Genomic DNA, 18060 nt, shown 5'->3' on the forward strand with positions numbered 1-18060 from the left:
TGGGCCAATTTAAGTCAACTTCATAGTAAATGCTACATTATTCAAGCTTTGTTCTAGTTATATAGTACAAAAATTTAGATGCCTGTAGGGGGAAAAATGCCGCAACCCAAACTCCTCATTCTTTGTCTAATTTAAACAATCCTCCAATAACTGACTATGTTAGCCAACAAAGATAGTAGCATTTCTAAGGGATATGGGAATATGATATTAGATATAAGAGCCTTAGGATTCTTTTTTATTTCTTTTCTGGAAGTACATATAATAATTTAAAAGCCACTAAACTGAAAATAAAATCAAACTCACTTCTTAACCATGGTAAAAATGACATCCCCCCACCCCTTTGGGACCATCAAATTAAAAAACAGTGCACTGAATCCTCTAAGAATCCACACAAACATTTAACTTTCTTTCCACATCCCAAATATCTTTAAGACCAGATATGTTATATTCTAATAAGAAGCTTTAAGATAGAGTACCCTCGTATTATCACAGTAATAAAGATAAACTCATTTTTATTTAAGAACACTGTTGGTGCCATTATCATATCATAAGAAAGCTATTAATACCACGGATGATTAAGCAGCTCAGAAGCTCTAATTATACATACTTTTTTTTTAATCATGTAAGTAAAGCAAAAAAAAAAAACAAAAAAAAAACAAATAAAAATGGAAAATATAAGAGGTAAATATCTGGGCACCTAAATTAATAAATATTTTCTAGGAGAAAACCTTTAAAATAAACTGAGTTCAGCTGGATAGTTCATACTATTAACATCAAATAGCCACAATTTTTATACAAATACTATAAAGCAGCAATCAAGCCATGTTTAATGAAACGTGTCAGTATACAGAAGTGTATCTTTACACAATTAGAAATTTAACATCTTCAAACACTAGATGGAAAACAGCTCAAAATGTAGAACTACACACACATAACCTATTTGAATTTTAAAGCAAATGCTTTCACTGTAGCTGAAGAAAAATGTAATATTCATTTCCATTTTTAAGAGTATAACTCCAAGGAATGATGTGATAATGATGTGTTCATAAATAAATGTAGTATTTTCCTGAAAGATCTGTCATTAAGGTATGCAAAGCATAAAATCAAACTGCACACTGGTGTGAAGTAATTAGAGTCCAATGGTTCTCTTATTTTTATGCTCTTTATTTTAAATTTATATTTTAGAACAGTAAATTATCTTTCATAGCAGTGCCTCCTGGTCTGATAAAACAATACCCCATTTCTGAATGTAGAGATTTATGATAAATCAAAATGAACATTAAGGCATACAAACAGCTACTTAAGTCTGTTCTCTTCAGAAGGACCATTTTAACTTACTCAAATACATGGAATGTTGGCACAAAACTGAAGCTGCTCTAGAAAGATCACAGATGTTCTGTGGGTTACTGAAACGTTCATTTCTCTAAAAACATACTCTTACAGGACTTAATTTTACAAATTTAAGTGTTGAGAAAATGTCTAAATAATAAGTAACAATTAAAATAAAATGTTTATTTGTAAATTATGTACAGAATACATTTTTTACTTTATAACAAGGAAATAGGGAAGGAGGAGGAAGAGTCATCACCTTCCAACCAATGCTACTGCTTCTTGTTGGGGATGACTGTGTCTCTCTTTGAATTAGATGCACAAATCAGTTTGGATTTCCTAAGTTGGAAAAGGAGAATTTGTAGCTAAACTAAAAGTGTAGCATTATATCTAGTTGGCTTATTTCCACAAAATGTTTGTGAACCTTGCTAACTGGCTTAGAAATGTCTTGGTATGACTGTATAACCAACAAAACTGAACTATCCAAAATGAGTTTAAGCATCACCTTAAAGAAATTGTGAAATGGCTACATAATTAGGCATAAGCTAAAATGTTGGTTTTAATCCCTTTTAGTTTTGTTTAACAGTACAACTGTCAAAAATGTCATTAATCTAAATCTCATTGTGGAAAGTAATTCCAACTATCAAAATGAATAAAACCTAGTTACTGTAAAATTATCAAATGGATAAAATTTATAAATGGCATTAAAATGTACCAAAGTGTTCTATGAAATGAAGAACTCAATGTAACTGGTTGGATGTCAAATCTACTTCAGTAAATGAATTGAAAGAATGCTACAAATGTCATATGTAATTATGATCACCAGCCAACATAGAAAACCCAACATTTTGCACTTATTTAGTCCCAAAATTAGTTAGATTATGACTTTTCATGAGAAGATTGAACTGTTTCTCCATCATTGTCTTCTTCCTCCTCTTCACAATCCCCATCTGTTTGCTGTTCCAGTTCCTCTTTCGTGATCATTTCAAAATCATTCCCATTTCCACTACTGTGTTGGGATCGGTCATCCTCTCTCCTGTCACTGTCTGTGTCCGAATGCCGTTCTCCACCTGAGCCTTCTGCTCCATGATTTCCTGGTCCTACTTTGCCCTCTTCTTCTTCCTTTTTCTCACTGTCTGACTTTTCCTCGCTGTCAGACTTCTGCTGTTTTTTGGCTTCAGATTTCTCATCTTTCTTTAAGTCTGCTTTTGGTCCTTTATATTCATGTGTGTACAGAGGCCTGAAGGAGTCAATGAAGCCCACATCAGCAGTCAGGTTTGGTAAGAACCAGAAGTGGTGCCTTCCTCCAGTTATGAGCCAAATGATGAGAAACAGAATGCAACGAGCTGTGGAAAGATGTCTGAGTGAATCAAATCAAGCACTGATTCAGCAGGAAATACTCGTTAAGAAACTCATCAAGTTATTATCTGCATGCTACCCATAATTGAAATATACATATGATCCTTTTCATACTCAAGAAATAATGCACTTATGGTTAGATGCTGAACTGTATGATGGCTCAATAGGCATATTTAAACTCAGAAATTCAAACAGATATGGAACCATGCGATAAGGAAATGAATATAAGTAAGAGAGAGAGAGTGCCTTAATAAGCCTTTAAATAAGTCCATTTCTTCAAGTTCAATCCCCTACACTGTATGTCTTCCTTCCCCAGCTCTGGCACCTTCAGATAAAACAGCATCACACTGCCAGGTCCAAGTACCAAAGCAGGGCCTATTATCACCAGGAGAGGCCCTGGTACCCCAGTGACCGCCAAATTAAGTTTAAAAAATCATAGCTTCCCTAAGCACTTTTGCCTTTGTAGAGCAATTTCTTCATATATATATTAAAAATTTATAAATATTAAAAAAGTGACCCCCAAATTAAGTTAAAAAAAATCATGGCTTCCCTAAGCAGTTTTGCTTTTGTAGAGCAATCTCTCTCTCTCTCTCTCTCTCTCTCTCTCTCTCTCTCTCTCTCTATATATATATATATATATATATACACATATATATGTATATATACATATATTATCATGTAAAATATTTTTACTTCTGATTTTAAAATAAATGAAAATGAGAACATTTCTTTATGAATTCTAAAGTATGGTTACCTATTCTGCTTAAAAGAATTAAATCTGAGTAAAAAAAATTTCTAACCATAAGACAACATTTTAATAAAAGTCAAAGTTTTGTTAACTATCAAATTTCTGCTTAAAGGATCAATTCTCAATATCTGAAAATAACAATGGTCACAATAAATATTTAAAAAATAACAATGCTAATTAAAATCAAATTGTTTATTATACAAAGATTTCTTGAAGTTATTAAAGTAATATATAAAATTGTGGTTAAAAAATGGAAGATGGGACATGGGCTATCAGAAACCCAAGTATTTCTCATAACTTTTTCTCTTTATTTATTTACAGAGGGCTTAGTTTTAAAGGTCATAATGATTGCAAATGTTTGAACTTGATAACAGGTAGTTTTTACTTGGTTTTTTTTTTTTTGGTTTTTGGGTCTCACCCGGCAGTGCTCAGGGGTTACTCCTGGCTCCATGCTCAGAAATGCTCCTGGCAAGCACGGGGGACCATATGAGACACTGGGATTCGAACTGATGATCTTCTGCATGAAAGGCAAACGCCTTACCTCCATGCTATCTCTCTGGCCCCAGTTTTTACTTTTCTTATAAACAATTATATCACTATTTTCATTTAAAGCATAAAAAAAGGCCTGCCTAAATTTTATCATTAATTTGCTTTGAATAAATGAAAGTAAAATATTATAGTTATCATAAGTTTTATAAAGTAGCAATTATTTGGGAGCCAGAATGATTGTATAACTGGTAGGGCACTTGCTTTGCACACAACCAACCCAGGATTGGCCCCTTGCAGATTCCACATGCCCAGCTAGGAGTAGTTTTTGAGAGCAGAGCCAGGAGAGAAACCCCAGAATATTGATGAATGTAGCCAAAAAGTACCTCCCAAAACCAAAGTGACAATTACTATTTTCAAAAATATATTAATATTCTGAATGATTCTATATATAACCATCATTAGTGCTATAAACAGCATAGGCAAATATTTTTAAAATTAGGGCTTTATAATAAATTCAACTGATATAGAATTGATAAGCATTCCATATGCTCCCCTGAGCTTGCCAGGAGTAATTTTTGAGTACAGAGCCAGAAGTAATACCTGAACACTGTTGGGGTTGGGCCCCCCAAGGAAGTACGCACTTTTTACTTCAAAAAGAATCATGATGATGCAGTAAGTTCTACAGTTTTTAAGATAGTTCATATGAAACTCTGTAGCAAATTCAAGGAAAAATACAGAAATGGTGCAATAAAATTTAAATTCTAACCATGACATGTACTTGTCACTATTTTTGTATAAAAAGTGCAACTAGAAAATGATTAAGTTCTCATCATAAATGACAATATTAGCAATACGAATTAGAGTGATAACCAAATATAATTTTTTTTTGTTTTTTTTGGGGCCACACCTGATGACACTTAGAGGTTACTCCTAGCTTTGTGCCCAGAAATTGTTCCTTGCTTGGGGGACCATATGAGACGCCGGGGGATCGAACCGTGGTTTGTCCTAGGTTAGTGCGTGCAAGGTGAATGCCCTACAACTTGCACCACCACTGCTCCGGCCCCAACAACCAAATATGATTTTAAGCAATATATAATACTTCAGAGAATGTAAAAGAAATATTCAATTTACAAGTAGACAACAGATTTAAAAAAAACCCTGCATTTTCAAACAACAACAAAAAAATCCACTGAAACAAAATATTTTCTGGTTTAGCTCACAAGACAATTTGAGTCACAAATAGTGTATTTAAATCTACAGTATATTTAATACGAAGAATTATAGAAGCATTCTTGAAGAAACACTATACTTAATTAGCTACGGGAGCTTCTCCAGGCTGGGGGGGGGATATCTACTACTGAGAGGTCAAACTCAGGGCCTTGCCTATGTTCGCCCGCAGTTGACTGAACCCAGGAGCTCCCCTCAGTTCAGAACTTGAGGATGGTGGAAATGGTTCCTGGGAACGCCAGCAGGGCAGTCCTTTCAAACAAAGGAAGGAATCTGGGCCTCCTGCTTAGAAAGCTTGAGTGAACAGAAGAGAAACAAGTGGGCCTTGTTTGGGGATACAAGAATGGATCTGGAGACTATCATGATGAAGTAAGTCAGAAAGAGAGTGACACAGCATGATCTCTTGTATACAGATGTAAAGAAACTTAGTAAAGGAAGTAGAAACAAAGAGCAGGAGAACTGGTGGGGGGGGGATAACTTAGGGAAGGGAGCAGTGGAACAATTATGGAGGGAAAAAAGTACCTGACAGGGGCAGTTGGAAGGGGGGAGAGGGAGAGAAGGAGAGAGGAAAGGAGAGAGGGAAGAGACTAAAATACTAGTGGAGGGAAGTGGACACCAGTGAAAGGATTGATGTTCAGACATTAATCACAAATAACTTTGCAACTTTGTAATTCATGGTGATTAAAAAAATATTCTAGAATCATTTATTGAATAAACAGAATTTAAATATTTAAAATTTCTTGAGCTAAAAATGTTTTAACAAAATGTCTACTAATGATCAACCACTGTAGAAATATTAGAATTCTTTTGGTAGGATTCTGAATATACCTTATTAAAGTCTATTGATGTGCAATGCAGATCCAGATATATTAATCCCTTTCTTCTAAACGGGTCAAATCTAATCAAGCACATACACTATTTTTTCAAGCCTCAGATGGTTTTGGGATTGTGACCCAGTTTTAAAAGAAGGCCTTAATTTGCTACATAATTTTGTTAATAGGCTTTACTGAAATTTCAGAAGGTGGTCTAAAGTGCTCAGTTATGAGCATTACTGAAGTTAGTTTAATAATACTCACCAATAGCAAGGAGAAGAATGCTGGCTACAAAACAGCCTGCACCCACGCTGAGGTAATAAACACCTACTCTCATCTCTGCCGGCCAAAGAGGGAAGAGGGTGGCTGCAATGACTGCAATCACTGAACAAGAAATGACAAAGTTATGAACAAAGAAATGACAATACAATTTTAAATGTGCATTTAAACTGTGCATTAACAGTGAACATATACTATCCATCAAACTGAAACACTAAGATACAAAATTGTTATTTTTTAAATAGATAAAAAAATCATAGATTTCACATAATTCAACCTAACACTAATTATTGTTCTTGAATTTTCTAGCATAAATTACATATAATTAGAAGTGTTATCTAAAAAAATGCAACTGTGAGCTCATTAAATTATCAATTGCTGGTATTTTCAAGTAAATTCTCTTTTATTTGCTCACTGCTTTTCCTCCCTTCACTTCTCTCTGTTTAGACACATTGGGCTATTTGGCTACACAGTTTGGTGCTTATTAGGTGTCTTATATATGGTTGTTCTGCATACTTTGCTGTGGTTAAGGGAGAGTAACACTTTTAGCTATAGCACTTGAGCATCCTGCATTCTGGCTGTACTGGGGTTAGTACAGGGGTTAGTGTCCTTACACAACTGTTCTTGGAGTTCAACATGGCTGCAGCACTTGCAGTGTTTTTGGTTGTGGTATTCCCCTCGGGCTCGTTTTAGTAGTGATGCTCACAAACACCTGGCTGTGTGGTGGAAGGATAGCACTCCCAGGTGCCATGCATCAGAGCTCTCAGACCTCAAAGCTTCTGGGGACCATGCTCGACAGACAGCTTGAGTGGCAACTGTGATCAAATTCATAGCACGCCCCTGGCAAGGCAGGTACTTCTGTTGCTGAAACATCTCTGGATCCATTTTCTATTTTAAGGTAAGATACCTGTTGATAGGGAGCTCGAAGAAAACAACAACTAACCTAACAACAACAAAAAAATCCCAATTCTAAGGAAACCTTAGAGATTCTGATTCTGGGGTGGATCTCTGACATCTAGAGACTAGAGAAGTTTATCTTATGATTCTGGCTAGTAATTTGACAGTTACACTTATTTGATGGTTAATTTGATAATTATATTCAACATCTCAAACTTTTTCCTAAGTAGGCTAGGACCACATGAGCCAATCAGAAGAAATGAGAACTGTTGTAATTAGGTAATCTTTAGAGTAAGAAAGACCAGGATTCAAATTCAAGTTCTGTCATTTATAAGCAAAATAACCTAAGCAAATTATGTAACTAATCTTTTTATGGGGGTAGGGCCCTCTCAAGTGGTAATCAGCAGGAGGAATTTTGGAGAGGGGGACACGAGTGATACTTAATTGGGCAGACCATCGTTTTAGCATAAGGGCCCGAGGATGGGATGCTGTTCTGGCCCTGGAGTATCAGGGATTCATATCCAAGCCATCCCATTGGTGCTGGGGCCTCTAAAGCTGCATCTGGCAATGTTCAGGGACCATAAAGAGCCAGGAATCAAACCCAGGCTCAGTTAATTATATATATACCATTTCAAACTTTTCGGGGGATGAGGACACTCAGCAGGACTTACTCCTGGATTTATGCTCAGGGATCACCCATAAAGGAGTGTAGGGAACCAGATGTGATGCTGAAGACTGAACCTGGGCTTGGTGCGTACTATGCAAGCACCTTACTAGATGTACTACTAGCTTTCCCCCCATTCCACCATTCCCATTTTTTAAATAAACAGGTTTTAAGGAAAAATGAGACAATATATGTAAAATATTTAGCAAAGTAACTAGTAAACAGTAAGTGATTATCAGCTAACAAACCAACTAGTTTCTGAATAATCAAATTTTTTATTTTGGGGGGGGCCATACTCAATTGTGTTCAATTACCATATTGATGTTACCACTGTGCTCAACACCATATTGGTGTTGAGAATTACCATATTCTCAAGGACCATCGAATACTAGGAACAGAACCTGGGCTTACCACATGCAAAGCAACGCTGAGCCTGATGAGTCATTTCTTCAGCTAGCCCTCTCTATTTAATTATTATTATTGTTATTATTTTGATTTCTAGACCACACCCAGCAATGTTAAGGGGTTAGTCTTGGCTCTGTGCTTTGGAATCACTCCTGGTAATGTCTAGGGGGCTATAGGGAATGCCAAGAATCAAACCCAGGTTAGTTGCAGTGAAGACAGTGCCCTACCCACTATGCTATCACTCCAACCCCTATTATTTTCAACAATTTCTTTAAAGTACTGGAATTTATAATACTATTAACCAGGCTTTCATGAACAGATCATTCCAATACCACTCCCATCACCAGTGAGCTTCTCTACTTTAAAGTTATTCTGAATGTGGTTCTTGTTAACTGCTATCTTTTACACTTTATATTTTTTCTGAGACTATCCTCTGCCCTGTACTTTCAAGAATATATATCCATAATAAAATTTAAAAATATACACACACATACACATGTATTCAAGTGTCAGATACAATTAACATTTGAAAAATTAGAATCTTAAATCAGACTAAAAATTTTGGGCCATAATTGTTAAGTTAATGCTTACTCCTTAAACAGATACTTTCTGTATTAAGAATTGAACAAAAAGGAGCTGGAGAGATAGCATAGAGGTAGGGCATTTATCTTGCACATGGAAAACCCAGGAGGGACCCGGTTGGATTCCTGGCATCCCATATGGTCCGCCAGCCTGCTGGGAGTAACCCCTGAGTGCCGCTGTGTGTGGCCCAAAAAACCAATCAATCAATCAAGTTTTAAAAAAAGAATTGAACAAAAAGTCATAGGACAAATTTAAGAGAAATAGCTGGGCATAGTGTTTATATTTAAAATATTAAAAATATTGCTACTAAGACTAGGAGGAGACTATCAAATTTTATAATTCTTTTATTCATGATCGTATTAATTTATTTTATAAGTATAATATATATTTATACAAAATATAAATTATATTCAAGCATCATTAATAATTACTGGTCACTATATTTCTTATAAGAAATTAGGTGAGACACTCTAACCATTTTCTATAAGTTGCTAATACTATAACGCTCTTTCCTTTATGGGGGCCAGAGTGGTGGTGTAAGTGGTAAGGCATCTGCCTGCACATACTAGCCTAGGATGGACAGTGGTTCGATCCCCTGGTGTCCCATATGGTCACTCAAGCCAAGGGAAAAAGAAAAGATTTTTCCTTTTTGTTTTTAGGTCACACATGGTGGTGCTCCAGGGTTACTCCTGGCTCTGCGCTCAGAAATCACTCCTGGCAGGCATAGGGGACCATATGGGATGCTGGGTTTAGAATCACAGTCCATCCTGGATTGTCTGCGTACAAGGCAAACACCCTACCACTGTGCTATCTCTCTGGCCCCAAAGATCTTTCCTTTTTAATGTGTTTCAAATGTTTCCATCAACTTATTATCTTTTAAATGAAAAGAATGATTTTTAAAAACAACCATTTCTTTTTCCTTTGTAGTCTTGCTTTTTACTTGCCTTTCTAGATTTTACAAATTACTTACCAAGAATTAATCCCATGACAAATGTTTTAAAGTGAACTGGGTCATAGATCCACACAAACACCTAGAAGAATCAAGAAACCCAGTGCTTACATTTTTAAGTCACACTAGAGACTTAAGCTTAATAGTATACTTTAGATCTACAACAGTCCTGTCCAACATGTTAATACAAGAACTACTTTCTAAGGTTAACCAATTACAAAGCATTTATTTAATTAAAAAGTTTGTTGTTGGGTCAGTAGTAGGGCATGTGCCTTGCACGTGACTGACCCAGGACAGAGTTCAGTTCGATTCCCCAGTGTCCCATATGGTCCCCCAAGCCAGGAGTGATTTCTGAGTGCATAGCCAGGAGAAACACCTGAGCATCACCAGGTGTGGTCCAAAATTCCAAAAAAAAAAAAAAGGTGGTTGTTGTTGTTTTAGGGACACATGTGATGATACTCAAGGCTTACTCCTAGCTCTGCATTCAAGGTTTATTTCTGGTGGGCTCAGAGGTCACCTGAGGTACCAAGGGTCAAACACAGGTCTGCCACATGCAGGGCAAGAATCCTACCAACTGTATTATTGCTTCAGCTCCTACTTAAAAAACATTTTTTAATTTTTTTAATTGGTTTTTAAGGTCACACATGGCAGTGCTCAGGGGTTACTCCTGGCTCTACGCTCAGAAATTGCTCCTGGCAGGCTTGGGGGACCATACGGGATGCTGAGATTCGAACCACTGTCCTTCTGTGTGCAAGGCAAACCTCCTGCCTCCATGCTATCTCTCCGGTCCCCTAAAAATTTTCTTTTAAAGCTAAATGATTTCTATGGACTTTAAAGAATTTAAAATCTGTTCAAACTGTAAACTATTCAATGGTGAGAAACATTTACTGAACCCAAAGACCAACTCCTTGCCTCTAAAAGAAATGCAGGAACATGCACCCAGATAATCTGTGTTAAAAGCACCATTAAGATACAGACTAGTCAGGTGCTATTAACATATCAGTTTGCAACTCCACCCTGTTCTTTTCCTCTGATAAAAAGCCAAGAATCGTTATAAAAGATCATGTTCAGATGAATATAAAGATTCATGATTCACAATAATTTCAATGTCAACTCTCTCATAAAGGGTCTGCATGTAACTTGGGAACGACTATTTTAAAGTCTAATTTATTTTACATAAAATAAATTTACTTCATCATTCAGACAATCCAAGCTCTGCTGAGGCATCATACATAAAAGTCCTTGTTTATCATTGTTAAACTCTGACCAAAACTTTGTCGTTTTGATTTGATTTTATCAATACCAGTAGAAGATAGGTCTCTTCCACTTTGCACATTTATTCTAGAACTCAGATCCTAAGGGAAAAAACAAACTATTTTTATCTCACTGAGCTATCTACTGGGGGTCAAATGTTTGTTTGCTTGTTTTAGGGCCACACACAGCATTGCCCAGGGGACACTCCTGGTATGACTCAGGAGACTGACTACACATGGTGCTAGGCTTGGAACTGGGGGCAGCTTCATGCAAGGCCAAGGAAGTGACATAACCCTTGTATTATCTCTTAGGCCCCAGATAAAGTTTTAAAGAACACTTCAGAATTTCAAATTTAGAGCTTAAGGGACCACTATATATAATATACTAGGTGTGATAGAAAATGTATATCTCAAATTAATTAAAAAAAAAAAAAAGGATCTCTTGGAATTCACAGTTCAATGGTCACTACATTTATTCTTCTGTTGGAGAGGGTTAATTTGTTAAATAACTGTTTTGGTTTTGGTTTTTGGGTCACACCCAGTGGTGCTCAGGAGTTACTCCTGACACTGAGCTCAGAAGTCGCTCCTGGGTCGAGGGGTCATAAGGGATGCTGGGACTTGAACCGGGATCTATCTGTCCTGTATTGGCCACATGCAAAGCCAATGCCTTACCGCTGTGTTATCGCTCCGGCCCTAAATAACTGAATTTTAAAGCAGCTTATCTCCTATTACAAAAGTAATAAAAATGATATCCTTGAGTAAAACAAAAGCTGAACAAAGTAGGCTCACAATATGTGTGACTGACTTATAGTATAAGATAGCAATTAGGTCTATTCCTATTAACCACCCTACCTTTTATTTTCTGGTAGTAATGGAAATTCTATATTTTAGAAGGCAAAATACTACCAGTATTAAAATACATTCCTAAGACTTTTTTGCAAGTAGGAACAACAACTATTTCCGGATTGGTGCTCAACGTCACTCCATGCAATGCCTGGGGCCATAGGCAGTGCAGAAATTTGAACCCAGGTTGGCCATAAACAAGGCAAAAGAGCCTTACCTCCAATACTACCTTTATGACCCCTGACTACTTTTTAAAATGTTCTGTAATTCTTAATTCAGAGAAATCTAAAAGAAGTAGACTCATTATTATACTGTTAAATTTAAATTCTATCTTTTTTTTTTGTTTGTTTAAGGAATCAAAGATATGGAACTAGAATTCCATAGAAATCTAGAAAAAACTGGATTTCTAATTATAGGCTTGATATTCTTACCTCATTTCCATCCAGAAAAACTTGATCATCATGTGGTTCAAGTTTGAATTTTTTCTTAGTTTCCTTCTTTTTGGGAGTTCCTGGAGTTTCTTCCTAAAAAATCCCAAATTGAATGGAAGGTAAACAAAAAAAACACAAGTTAAAAAACACACACAAGTAAAATATGGCATTCATAAGGTAAAAAGTTTTTTATTTTAAGTGTTCATATGCCAACTGTCATGTGAACACAATTTTTAGTTTAAATAACCTTTTTGGATTCTTCCTTTTCACCATCTTTTTTTTTCTCTTTCTCTTTCTTTGTCTTTTCATCCTTTAGATTTTCTTTCTTATTCTTTTTATCTTCTTCCTTTCCACTTTCAATTTTTCCTTTTTCTTTTTCTTTTTTGATGTCTTTGTCATACTTCAGTTTCATTACTTTCAGCGCCCGGTGAAAAAATTGCTTCTTTAATAGCCTTTAGAAAAAAAGGTATGACATTATATTTCCTATTTGTTATAAAGAAATAGATTAAAATGTTAAGCTATAACAATCTGATAAAAATGAACAAAGACACGAATTGCTGTCACAAGAGAAATTACAACCAGTAAGTTCAGAGAAAAATATTACCTTTATTGAAAAATGTTCAACTACTTTGATTGCATAAAGAGGCCATCTAATTTTCTTTTTTTGATTTTGTGCCACACCTTGCAATGCTCAGGGGTTACTCCTGGCTCTGCTCTCAGACCTGATCTTTACAGAGCTTGAAGAAACATAGGGATGCTGGGGATTAAACCCTGGTTGGCTGAGTGTAAGACAAGCTTCCTATCTCACTGTTCTATCACTCTGGCTCCTAATTAAAATTTTTATTTTTGTTTTGTTTTTTGGGTCACACCTGGTGGTGCTCAGGGATTACTCCTGGCTCTGAACTCAGAAATCGCTCCTGACCCAGGGGACCATATGGGATGCCAGGGATAGAACCTGGGTCCGACCTGGGTCAGCTGCGTGCAAGGCAAACGCCCTACCACTGTGCTACTGCTCCAACCCCCTAATTTAAAATTTTAAATGATAGTTTATGTGTAAGAAATTACAGGTTTGTTGGACCAGAGCAATAGTACAGCAGGTAGGGTGTTAGCCTTATATATGCTCTACCCAAGTTTAAACCCAGATCTCCCCAGCTCTGCCAGCATTTCTGAGTGCAGAGCCAGGAGTAACCCTTGAGCACTGCCAAATGTAGTCCTAAAACAATTACCAAAAAAGAAATTACAGGTTTGCACATACCCACACAACACCTTTTTTAGGTTAAGTATGAGTAATCAAGACATGTTACTTAGTGTTAAATCTTAAATGTAAGAGGACATAAGAAACTAAAAATAAACGTAATTATTTAAGAAATGTTAATAGGTTAAAGATGTATTTGGGGACTAGAGAGGTAGTACAGTGAGGAAGGGACTTGTTTTGCCCAGAGTTGACCAGCACTAAGTATGGTCTCTGAGCCACAGTAAGAGTGATCTCTGAGAGCAAAGTCAGGAATAAGCCCCGAGCACTGCCGGGTGGGTCTAAGGCCCCATCACACTTAACTCCAACCCCAATATCTGATTAAACTGATCTAAATCATGTCTTTGATTCATTTTCTTTCTCTTCCACTCTTTGCTGATATTCAGCCTGCCACTATAAAATAATTAAATAATGAACAACTAAATATGGTAAGGCAAGGCTTCCATGCTCTGAAACAACTGAACTCTCAATACCAAACTGAATCTGTACTATAACAAAACTATACATCTATTTTACTCCTTTTTATCAATAATATCATTCTTCCCTCTATTAAGTTTTATTGTTTTTCAAAGTCCTAACTCTTTTTTTTTGCATTCTTGTTATTTTAACACATTCATTCTCATTACCATTTGTGTAACTATTTCAAATTTTGCGAATAGTAAATTAAAAAGAAAAAGCAGGATCAATATTACATAAAATCTTTAGATTATGTGCAAGATAGATGTGATATGACATTATGCATACATTCTATAGGAATCAGGAATCTACCTATATCTGTATACCTTTCTTTCTTTTTTTTTTTTTTTTCCGAAGAAAACAGCTCTTTATTCCGTGAAGAGGCCAAAGCCAAAAGGCCTAAGAATAGGTCCAGGACAAAAAGCCACCTTTCTTTTTTTTAATATAATTTTTATTTGAATCATAGTGGCTTACATATCGTTCACAGTAATATTTTAGGTACATATTAACACTAAATCAGGGGAATTCCCATCACCGAATCGTCCTGCCTCCCATATCCTCCACCCTCACCCCTGGAGCTGCTAGAATGAGTGGTCCCCTCTGTGCCTAGCTTACTACTTAGTGATCTTGCAACTGTTTGGTCATGGTACCTCCATTATATTCCCCTCTAATTGGGAGGCAGGACTAGATAGTTCAAGTTATGTGGTTTTGTTTGAAGAAGAGAAAAGTAATAAAATGAGGTAAAAATCAAATATGCCGACAATGGGCGGAGTCCTTCTAGAGGCTCTCATCCTCAGTTTGAGAGATGAAGGGGAAAAAGAAGGTGAAACACCACAACAGTATATAAAGAAGTATCAAATAAAATATCCAGTGAGCACTACAGCAATAAAGATAGGCACCACATAATAGCCATGGTCTTGAAATAAAAAACACGACAGAGCACAAAACGGAAAAAGAAGAGAAAAGAAGAAAGAAAATAAATAAATAAAAAAAAAATGGAGACAAGTTCAATATCCACGTCAATCAAAGAAATCGACAAAAACTAGATAGATAAATAAAAAGATTATTTTGTGCTTTTTGTCCTTTTTTTCCCCCCTCCTGCATAGGCACAGTAAACATTGGGGTCATTTGAACAGGAATTCCCTTGGCCTAAGAAATATAGGGTTTCTCCACCCTTGAAGTATACTGTCATGGGATTAACTATAGACTCCTTTCAAGTTAATTTACTCTCTCTCCCCTTGGTGCTTTTGTGGAGTGTGGAAGACAAAGTCCTAACTCTTAAGCCTATCATTTGGGTTCATTCATTACTTTCCTATAAATGTTTACGTCTCATTATATATATCCTATTTTAAATTATGAACCCAAAACTAGGGGAGATAGCTGGGAGATTAAGATGCATGCCTTGGGGCTTAAGCAACAGTAAAATGGGTAGGGCATTTGCCTTGCTTATGGCTGACATGGCAACCCATTTGGTCTCCCAAGCATGGCCAGAAGTAATTCCTGAGTGCAGAGCCAGAGTAACCCCCCTTAACAACACAAAATGTGGCTCCTAAACAAAAAAAATCAAATAAAACAAAACCAAAAGGTAAAAAAGAAGGGTATATATTTTACATGTAGTCAACTCGAGTTTGATCCTAGGCAATGCAAGGTACCTGTAGCCTAAAGGTTCTAGCACCACTAGGTGACTCTTTTAATCAATCCCCATCAGTCACCTTGAATACCCCCTTTCTGCTCCTTTGGCCAAGAGTCACTAGGAGTGGCTGCCAGACCCAAGTGCCACCCTCAACCAAAACAAAAAAAGATTTTTTGGGCTACACCCAGTGATGCTCAGGGGTTACTCCTGGCTAAGTGCTCAGAAATAGCTCCTGGCTTGGGGGACCATATGGGATGCTGGGGATTGAACTGCAGTCTATCCTGGGTCAGCCATGTGCAAGGCAAACAGCCGACCGGTGTGCCATTGCTCCAGATCCCCAAAATAAAATTTTTTATAAACCCAAAATCCATTCTACCTCTTTTCTTGCTATCCTAGTCAAAGCATTTATCTTCTAGTAATTCACAATTTATATTAGATTTCTTTGCTCCTTTAGTAGGTTACAAACTTAGTGAAATTCTTGCTTTATTAATTTATCTGTTGAGCTCAGCTGACCCCCAAATTAAGTCATTCTTGATGGCCGTTCTTTCCAATTATAAAACCCTATCGTGAAAATGGGTTGCCCTTACCTTTATCATCCGAAAATCAGCTTTTCAAATCTTATGCTCCAGTTTCAGAATTCCTTATTCCTTCTTCATTCCTGCCTTGATTATGTATGATTACCAAATCACAACCTTGAAGATAGGTCTCACTGCCACCATCTATGACTGTTCATCGTGATTATCCAGATGTCTACCTTTACTGGTGCCTGCTCCAATACATCATACCACTTGTTAACAATAATCTTTTTCTGCCAATGGCTATTTATTTCTGGTCAGGTACATTGTATCCTCTGGAGTTTGTTTTCACCTTTCTAATATGGTATTTTCTGTTGTGTAAATAGGTCCAGCCTATGACATGCTCCACAAAACTAACTAACTACAGGTCTCTTCATTTGGTTCATTCTACTTGTACATAAAGTTGTTTAAATTTTGGGGCCTACCCACAGTACTCCGGGGATCATACGCAGAGCCAGGGACTAAAGCTGCATCATTAGCCATGAGCAAGATGAGTGACTTCACCTTTACTTATCTCTCAGGGCCCTACATGTATTTGTTTAGCATAACTATTCAACTGTTTCAAATGCAACAAATAATTCTATCATTAATATCTGTCACATGTATATACATGTGAATCAACAAAAATATGAAATAAAATATTAACAATGAGCTATTTACGAGTATATGGTGAGATAAAAGAATTGTGGTACCTGTATATAAAGGGAAACTTTTACTTTTACTCTACTTCCTAATATTTCACAAAAAACTTTAACATATTCTGATTTTACTTTTGCACACATGCGGTTTCCACATTTCCTGAGGAACATTATCACTTAAAAGTAAAATAGAGAATATATCCTATGTATTATATGTTCACTGAAAAACAAGTATCTTATATTACAGCTTATATACATCTCAATATGTTAAGAGTACATGTATTACACTAATACTTTAAATAAAAAAGTCCTCACTGAAACTCATTTAAGGATAATAAAGTATAAGGAAAATTCATCTCATTTATTCATTATTGGCTGTTTTTCCCCCCATTAACATTATAAAGAAATGTTATTCAACAAAGTTATTATATTCTTAGGGCCAGAGAGTTAGTACAGCAGGTAGGGCACTTTCCTTGAATGTGGCTAACTAAGTTTCAATCTTAGACTCACATATGGTGACCCAAGCCCTGAGCAATGCCAGATGTGACCCCAAAACAAACAAAAAAGATCGGCTATATTCTCAAATACTAATGTTGTTATCTGAGAAACAGATATATCCATATATCTGGATTTTATATTTTTCTCAAATTTACTTTAGAATTAAAAATGTCCCTAATAAATAATTAAAAAAAAACACCATAAAACTTTAGAAGAAAAATGATGAGAGAAACCTCAACCTTGTAGGCCCAAATTTTTGGTCACCCTTACTGAACAACAGCTCCAAACTCACTGACACGAGAGTATATTATTGACCAATCAAACTGGTGATAGGATCCAATTCAGGCACATGGTATAAATAGCACTTTTCTAATTGTATTGTGGTAAGTTAATATAAGTTTATTTCTAAGACCAGGTATCTAACAGGAGTTATTCTTTTTTTTTTTTTTTCTTTCGGTTTTTGGGTCACACCCAGCAGCGCTCCAGGGTTACTCCTGGCTCTATGCTCAGAAATCGCTCCTAGCAGGCACAGGGAACCATATGGGATGCCGGGATTCAAACCACCATCCTTCTGCATGCAAGGCAAACACCCTACCTCCATGCTATCTCTGGCCTGACAGGAGTTATTCTAGGGCTAAAAAAGAGTCATGCAGATTATTTAGCATGCTATCTGGAATATCTGTACTCAATGTTAATTATTATTATTGTTGTTGTAGTAAAATCTTGATTTTCATTTAATAT

General features: G+C 36.3%; 1 protein-coding gene across 1 annotated transcript in view; it reads right to left on the bottom strand.

Annotated features, from left to right (window-relative positions):
* Nucleotides 1–495: 495 nt before the first annotated feature.
* SEC62 (SEC62 homolog, preprotein translocation factor) overlaps nucleotides 496–18060 on the bottom strand; it is a 30841-nt gene continuing 13276 nt past the window's right edge. The window contains exons 4-8 of the mRNA XM_049774466.1: nucleotides 12515–12719; nucleotides 12268–12360; nucleotides 9762–9822; nucleotides 6229–6348; nucleotides 496–2675 (exon numbers count right to left, since the gene is read on the bottom strand). Of these exons, the coding sequence (XP_049630423.1) occupies nucleotides 2209–2675; nucleotides 6229–6348; nucleotides 9762–9822; nucleotides 12268–12360; nucleotides 12515–12719 (946 nt within the window). The 3' untranslated portion in view covers nucleotides 496–2208. The remainder of the gene's footprint in view (nucleotides 2676–6228; nucleotides 6349–9761; nucleotides 9823–12267; nucleotides 12361–12514; nucleotides 12720–18060) is intronic.

This window comes from Suncus etruscus, chromosome 6 (assembly GCF_024139225.1).
Source record: "Suncus etruscus isolate mSunEtr1 chromosome 6, mSunEtr1.pri.cur, whole genome shotgun sequence".
Lineage (NCBI taxonomy): Eukaryota > Metazoa > Chordata > Mammalia > Eulipotyphla > Soricidae > Suncus > Suncus etruscus.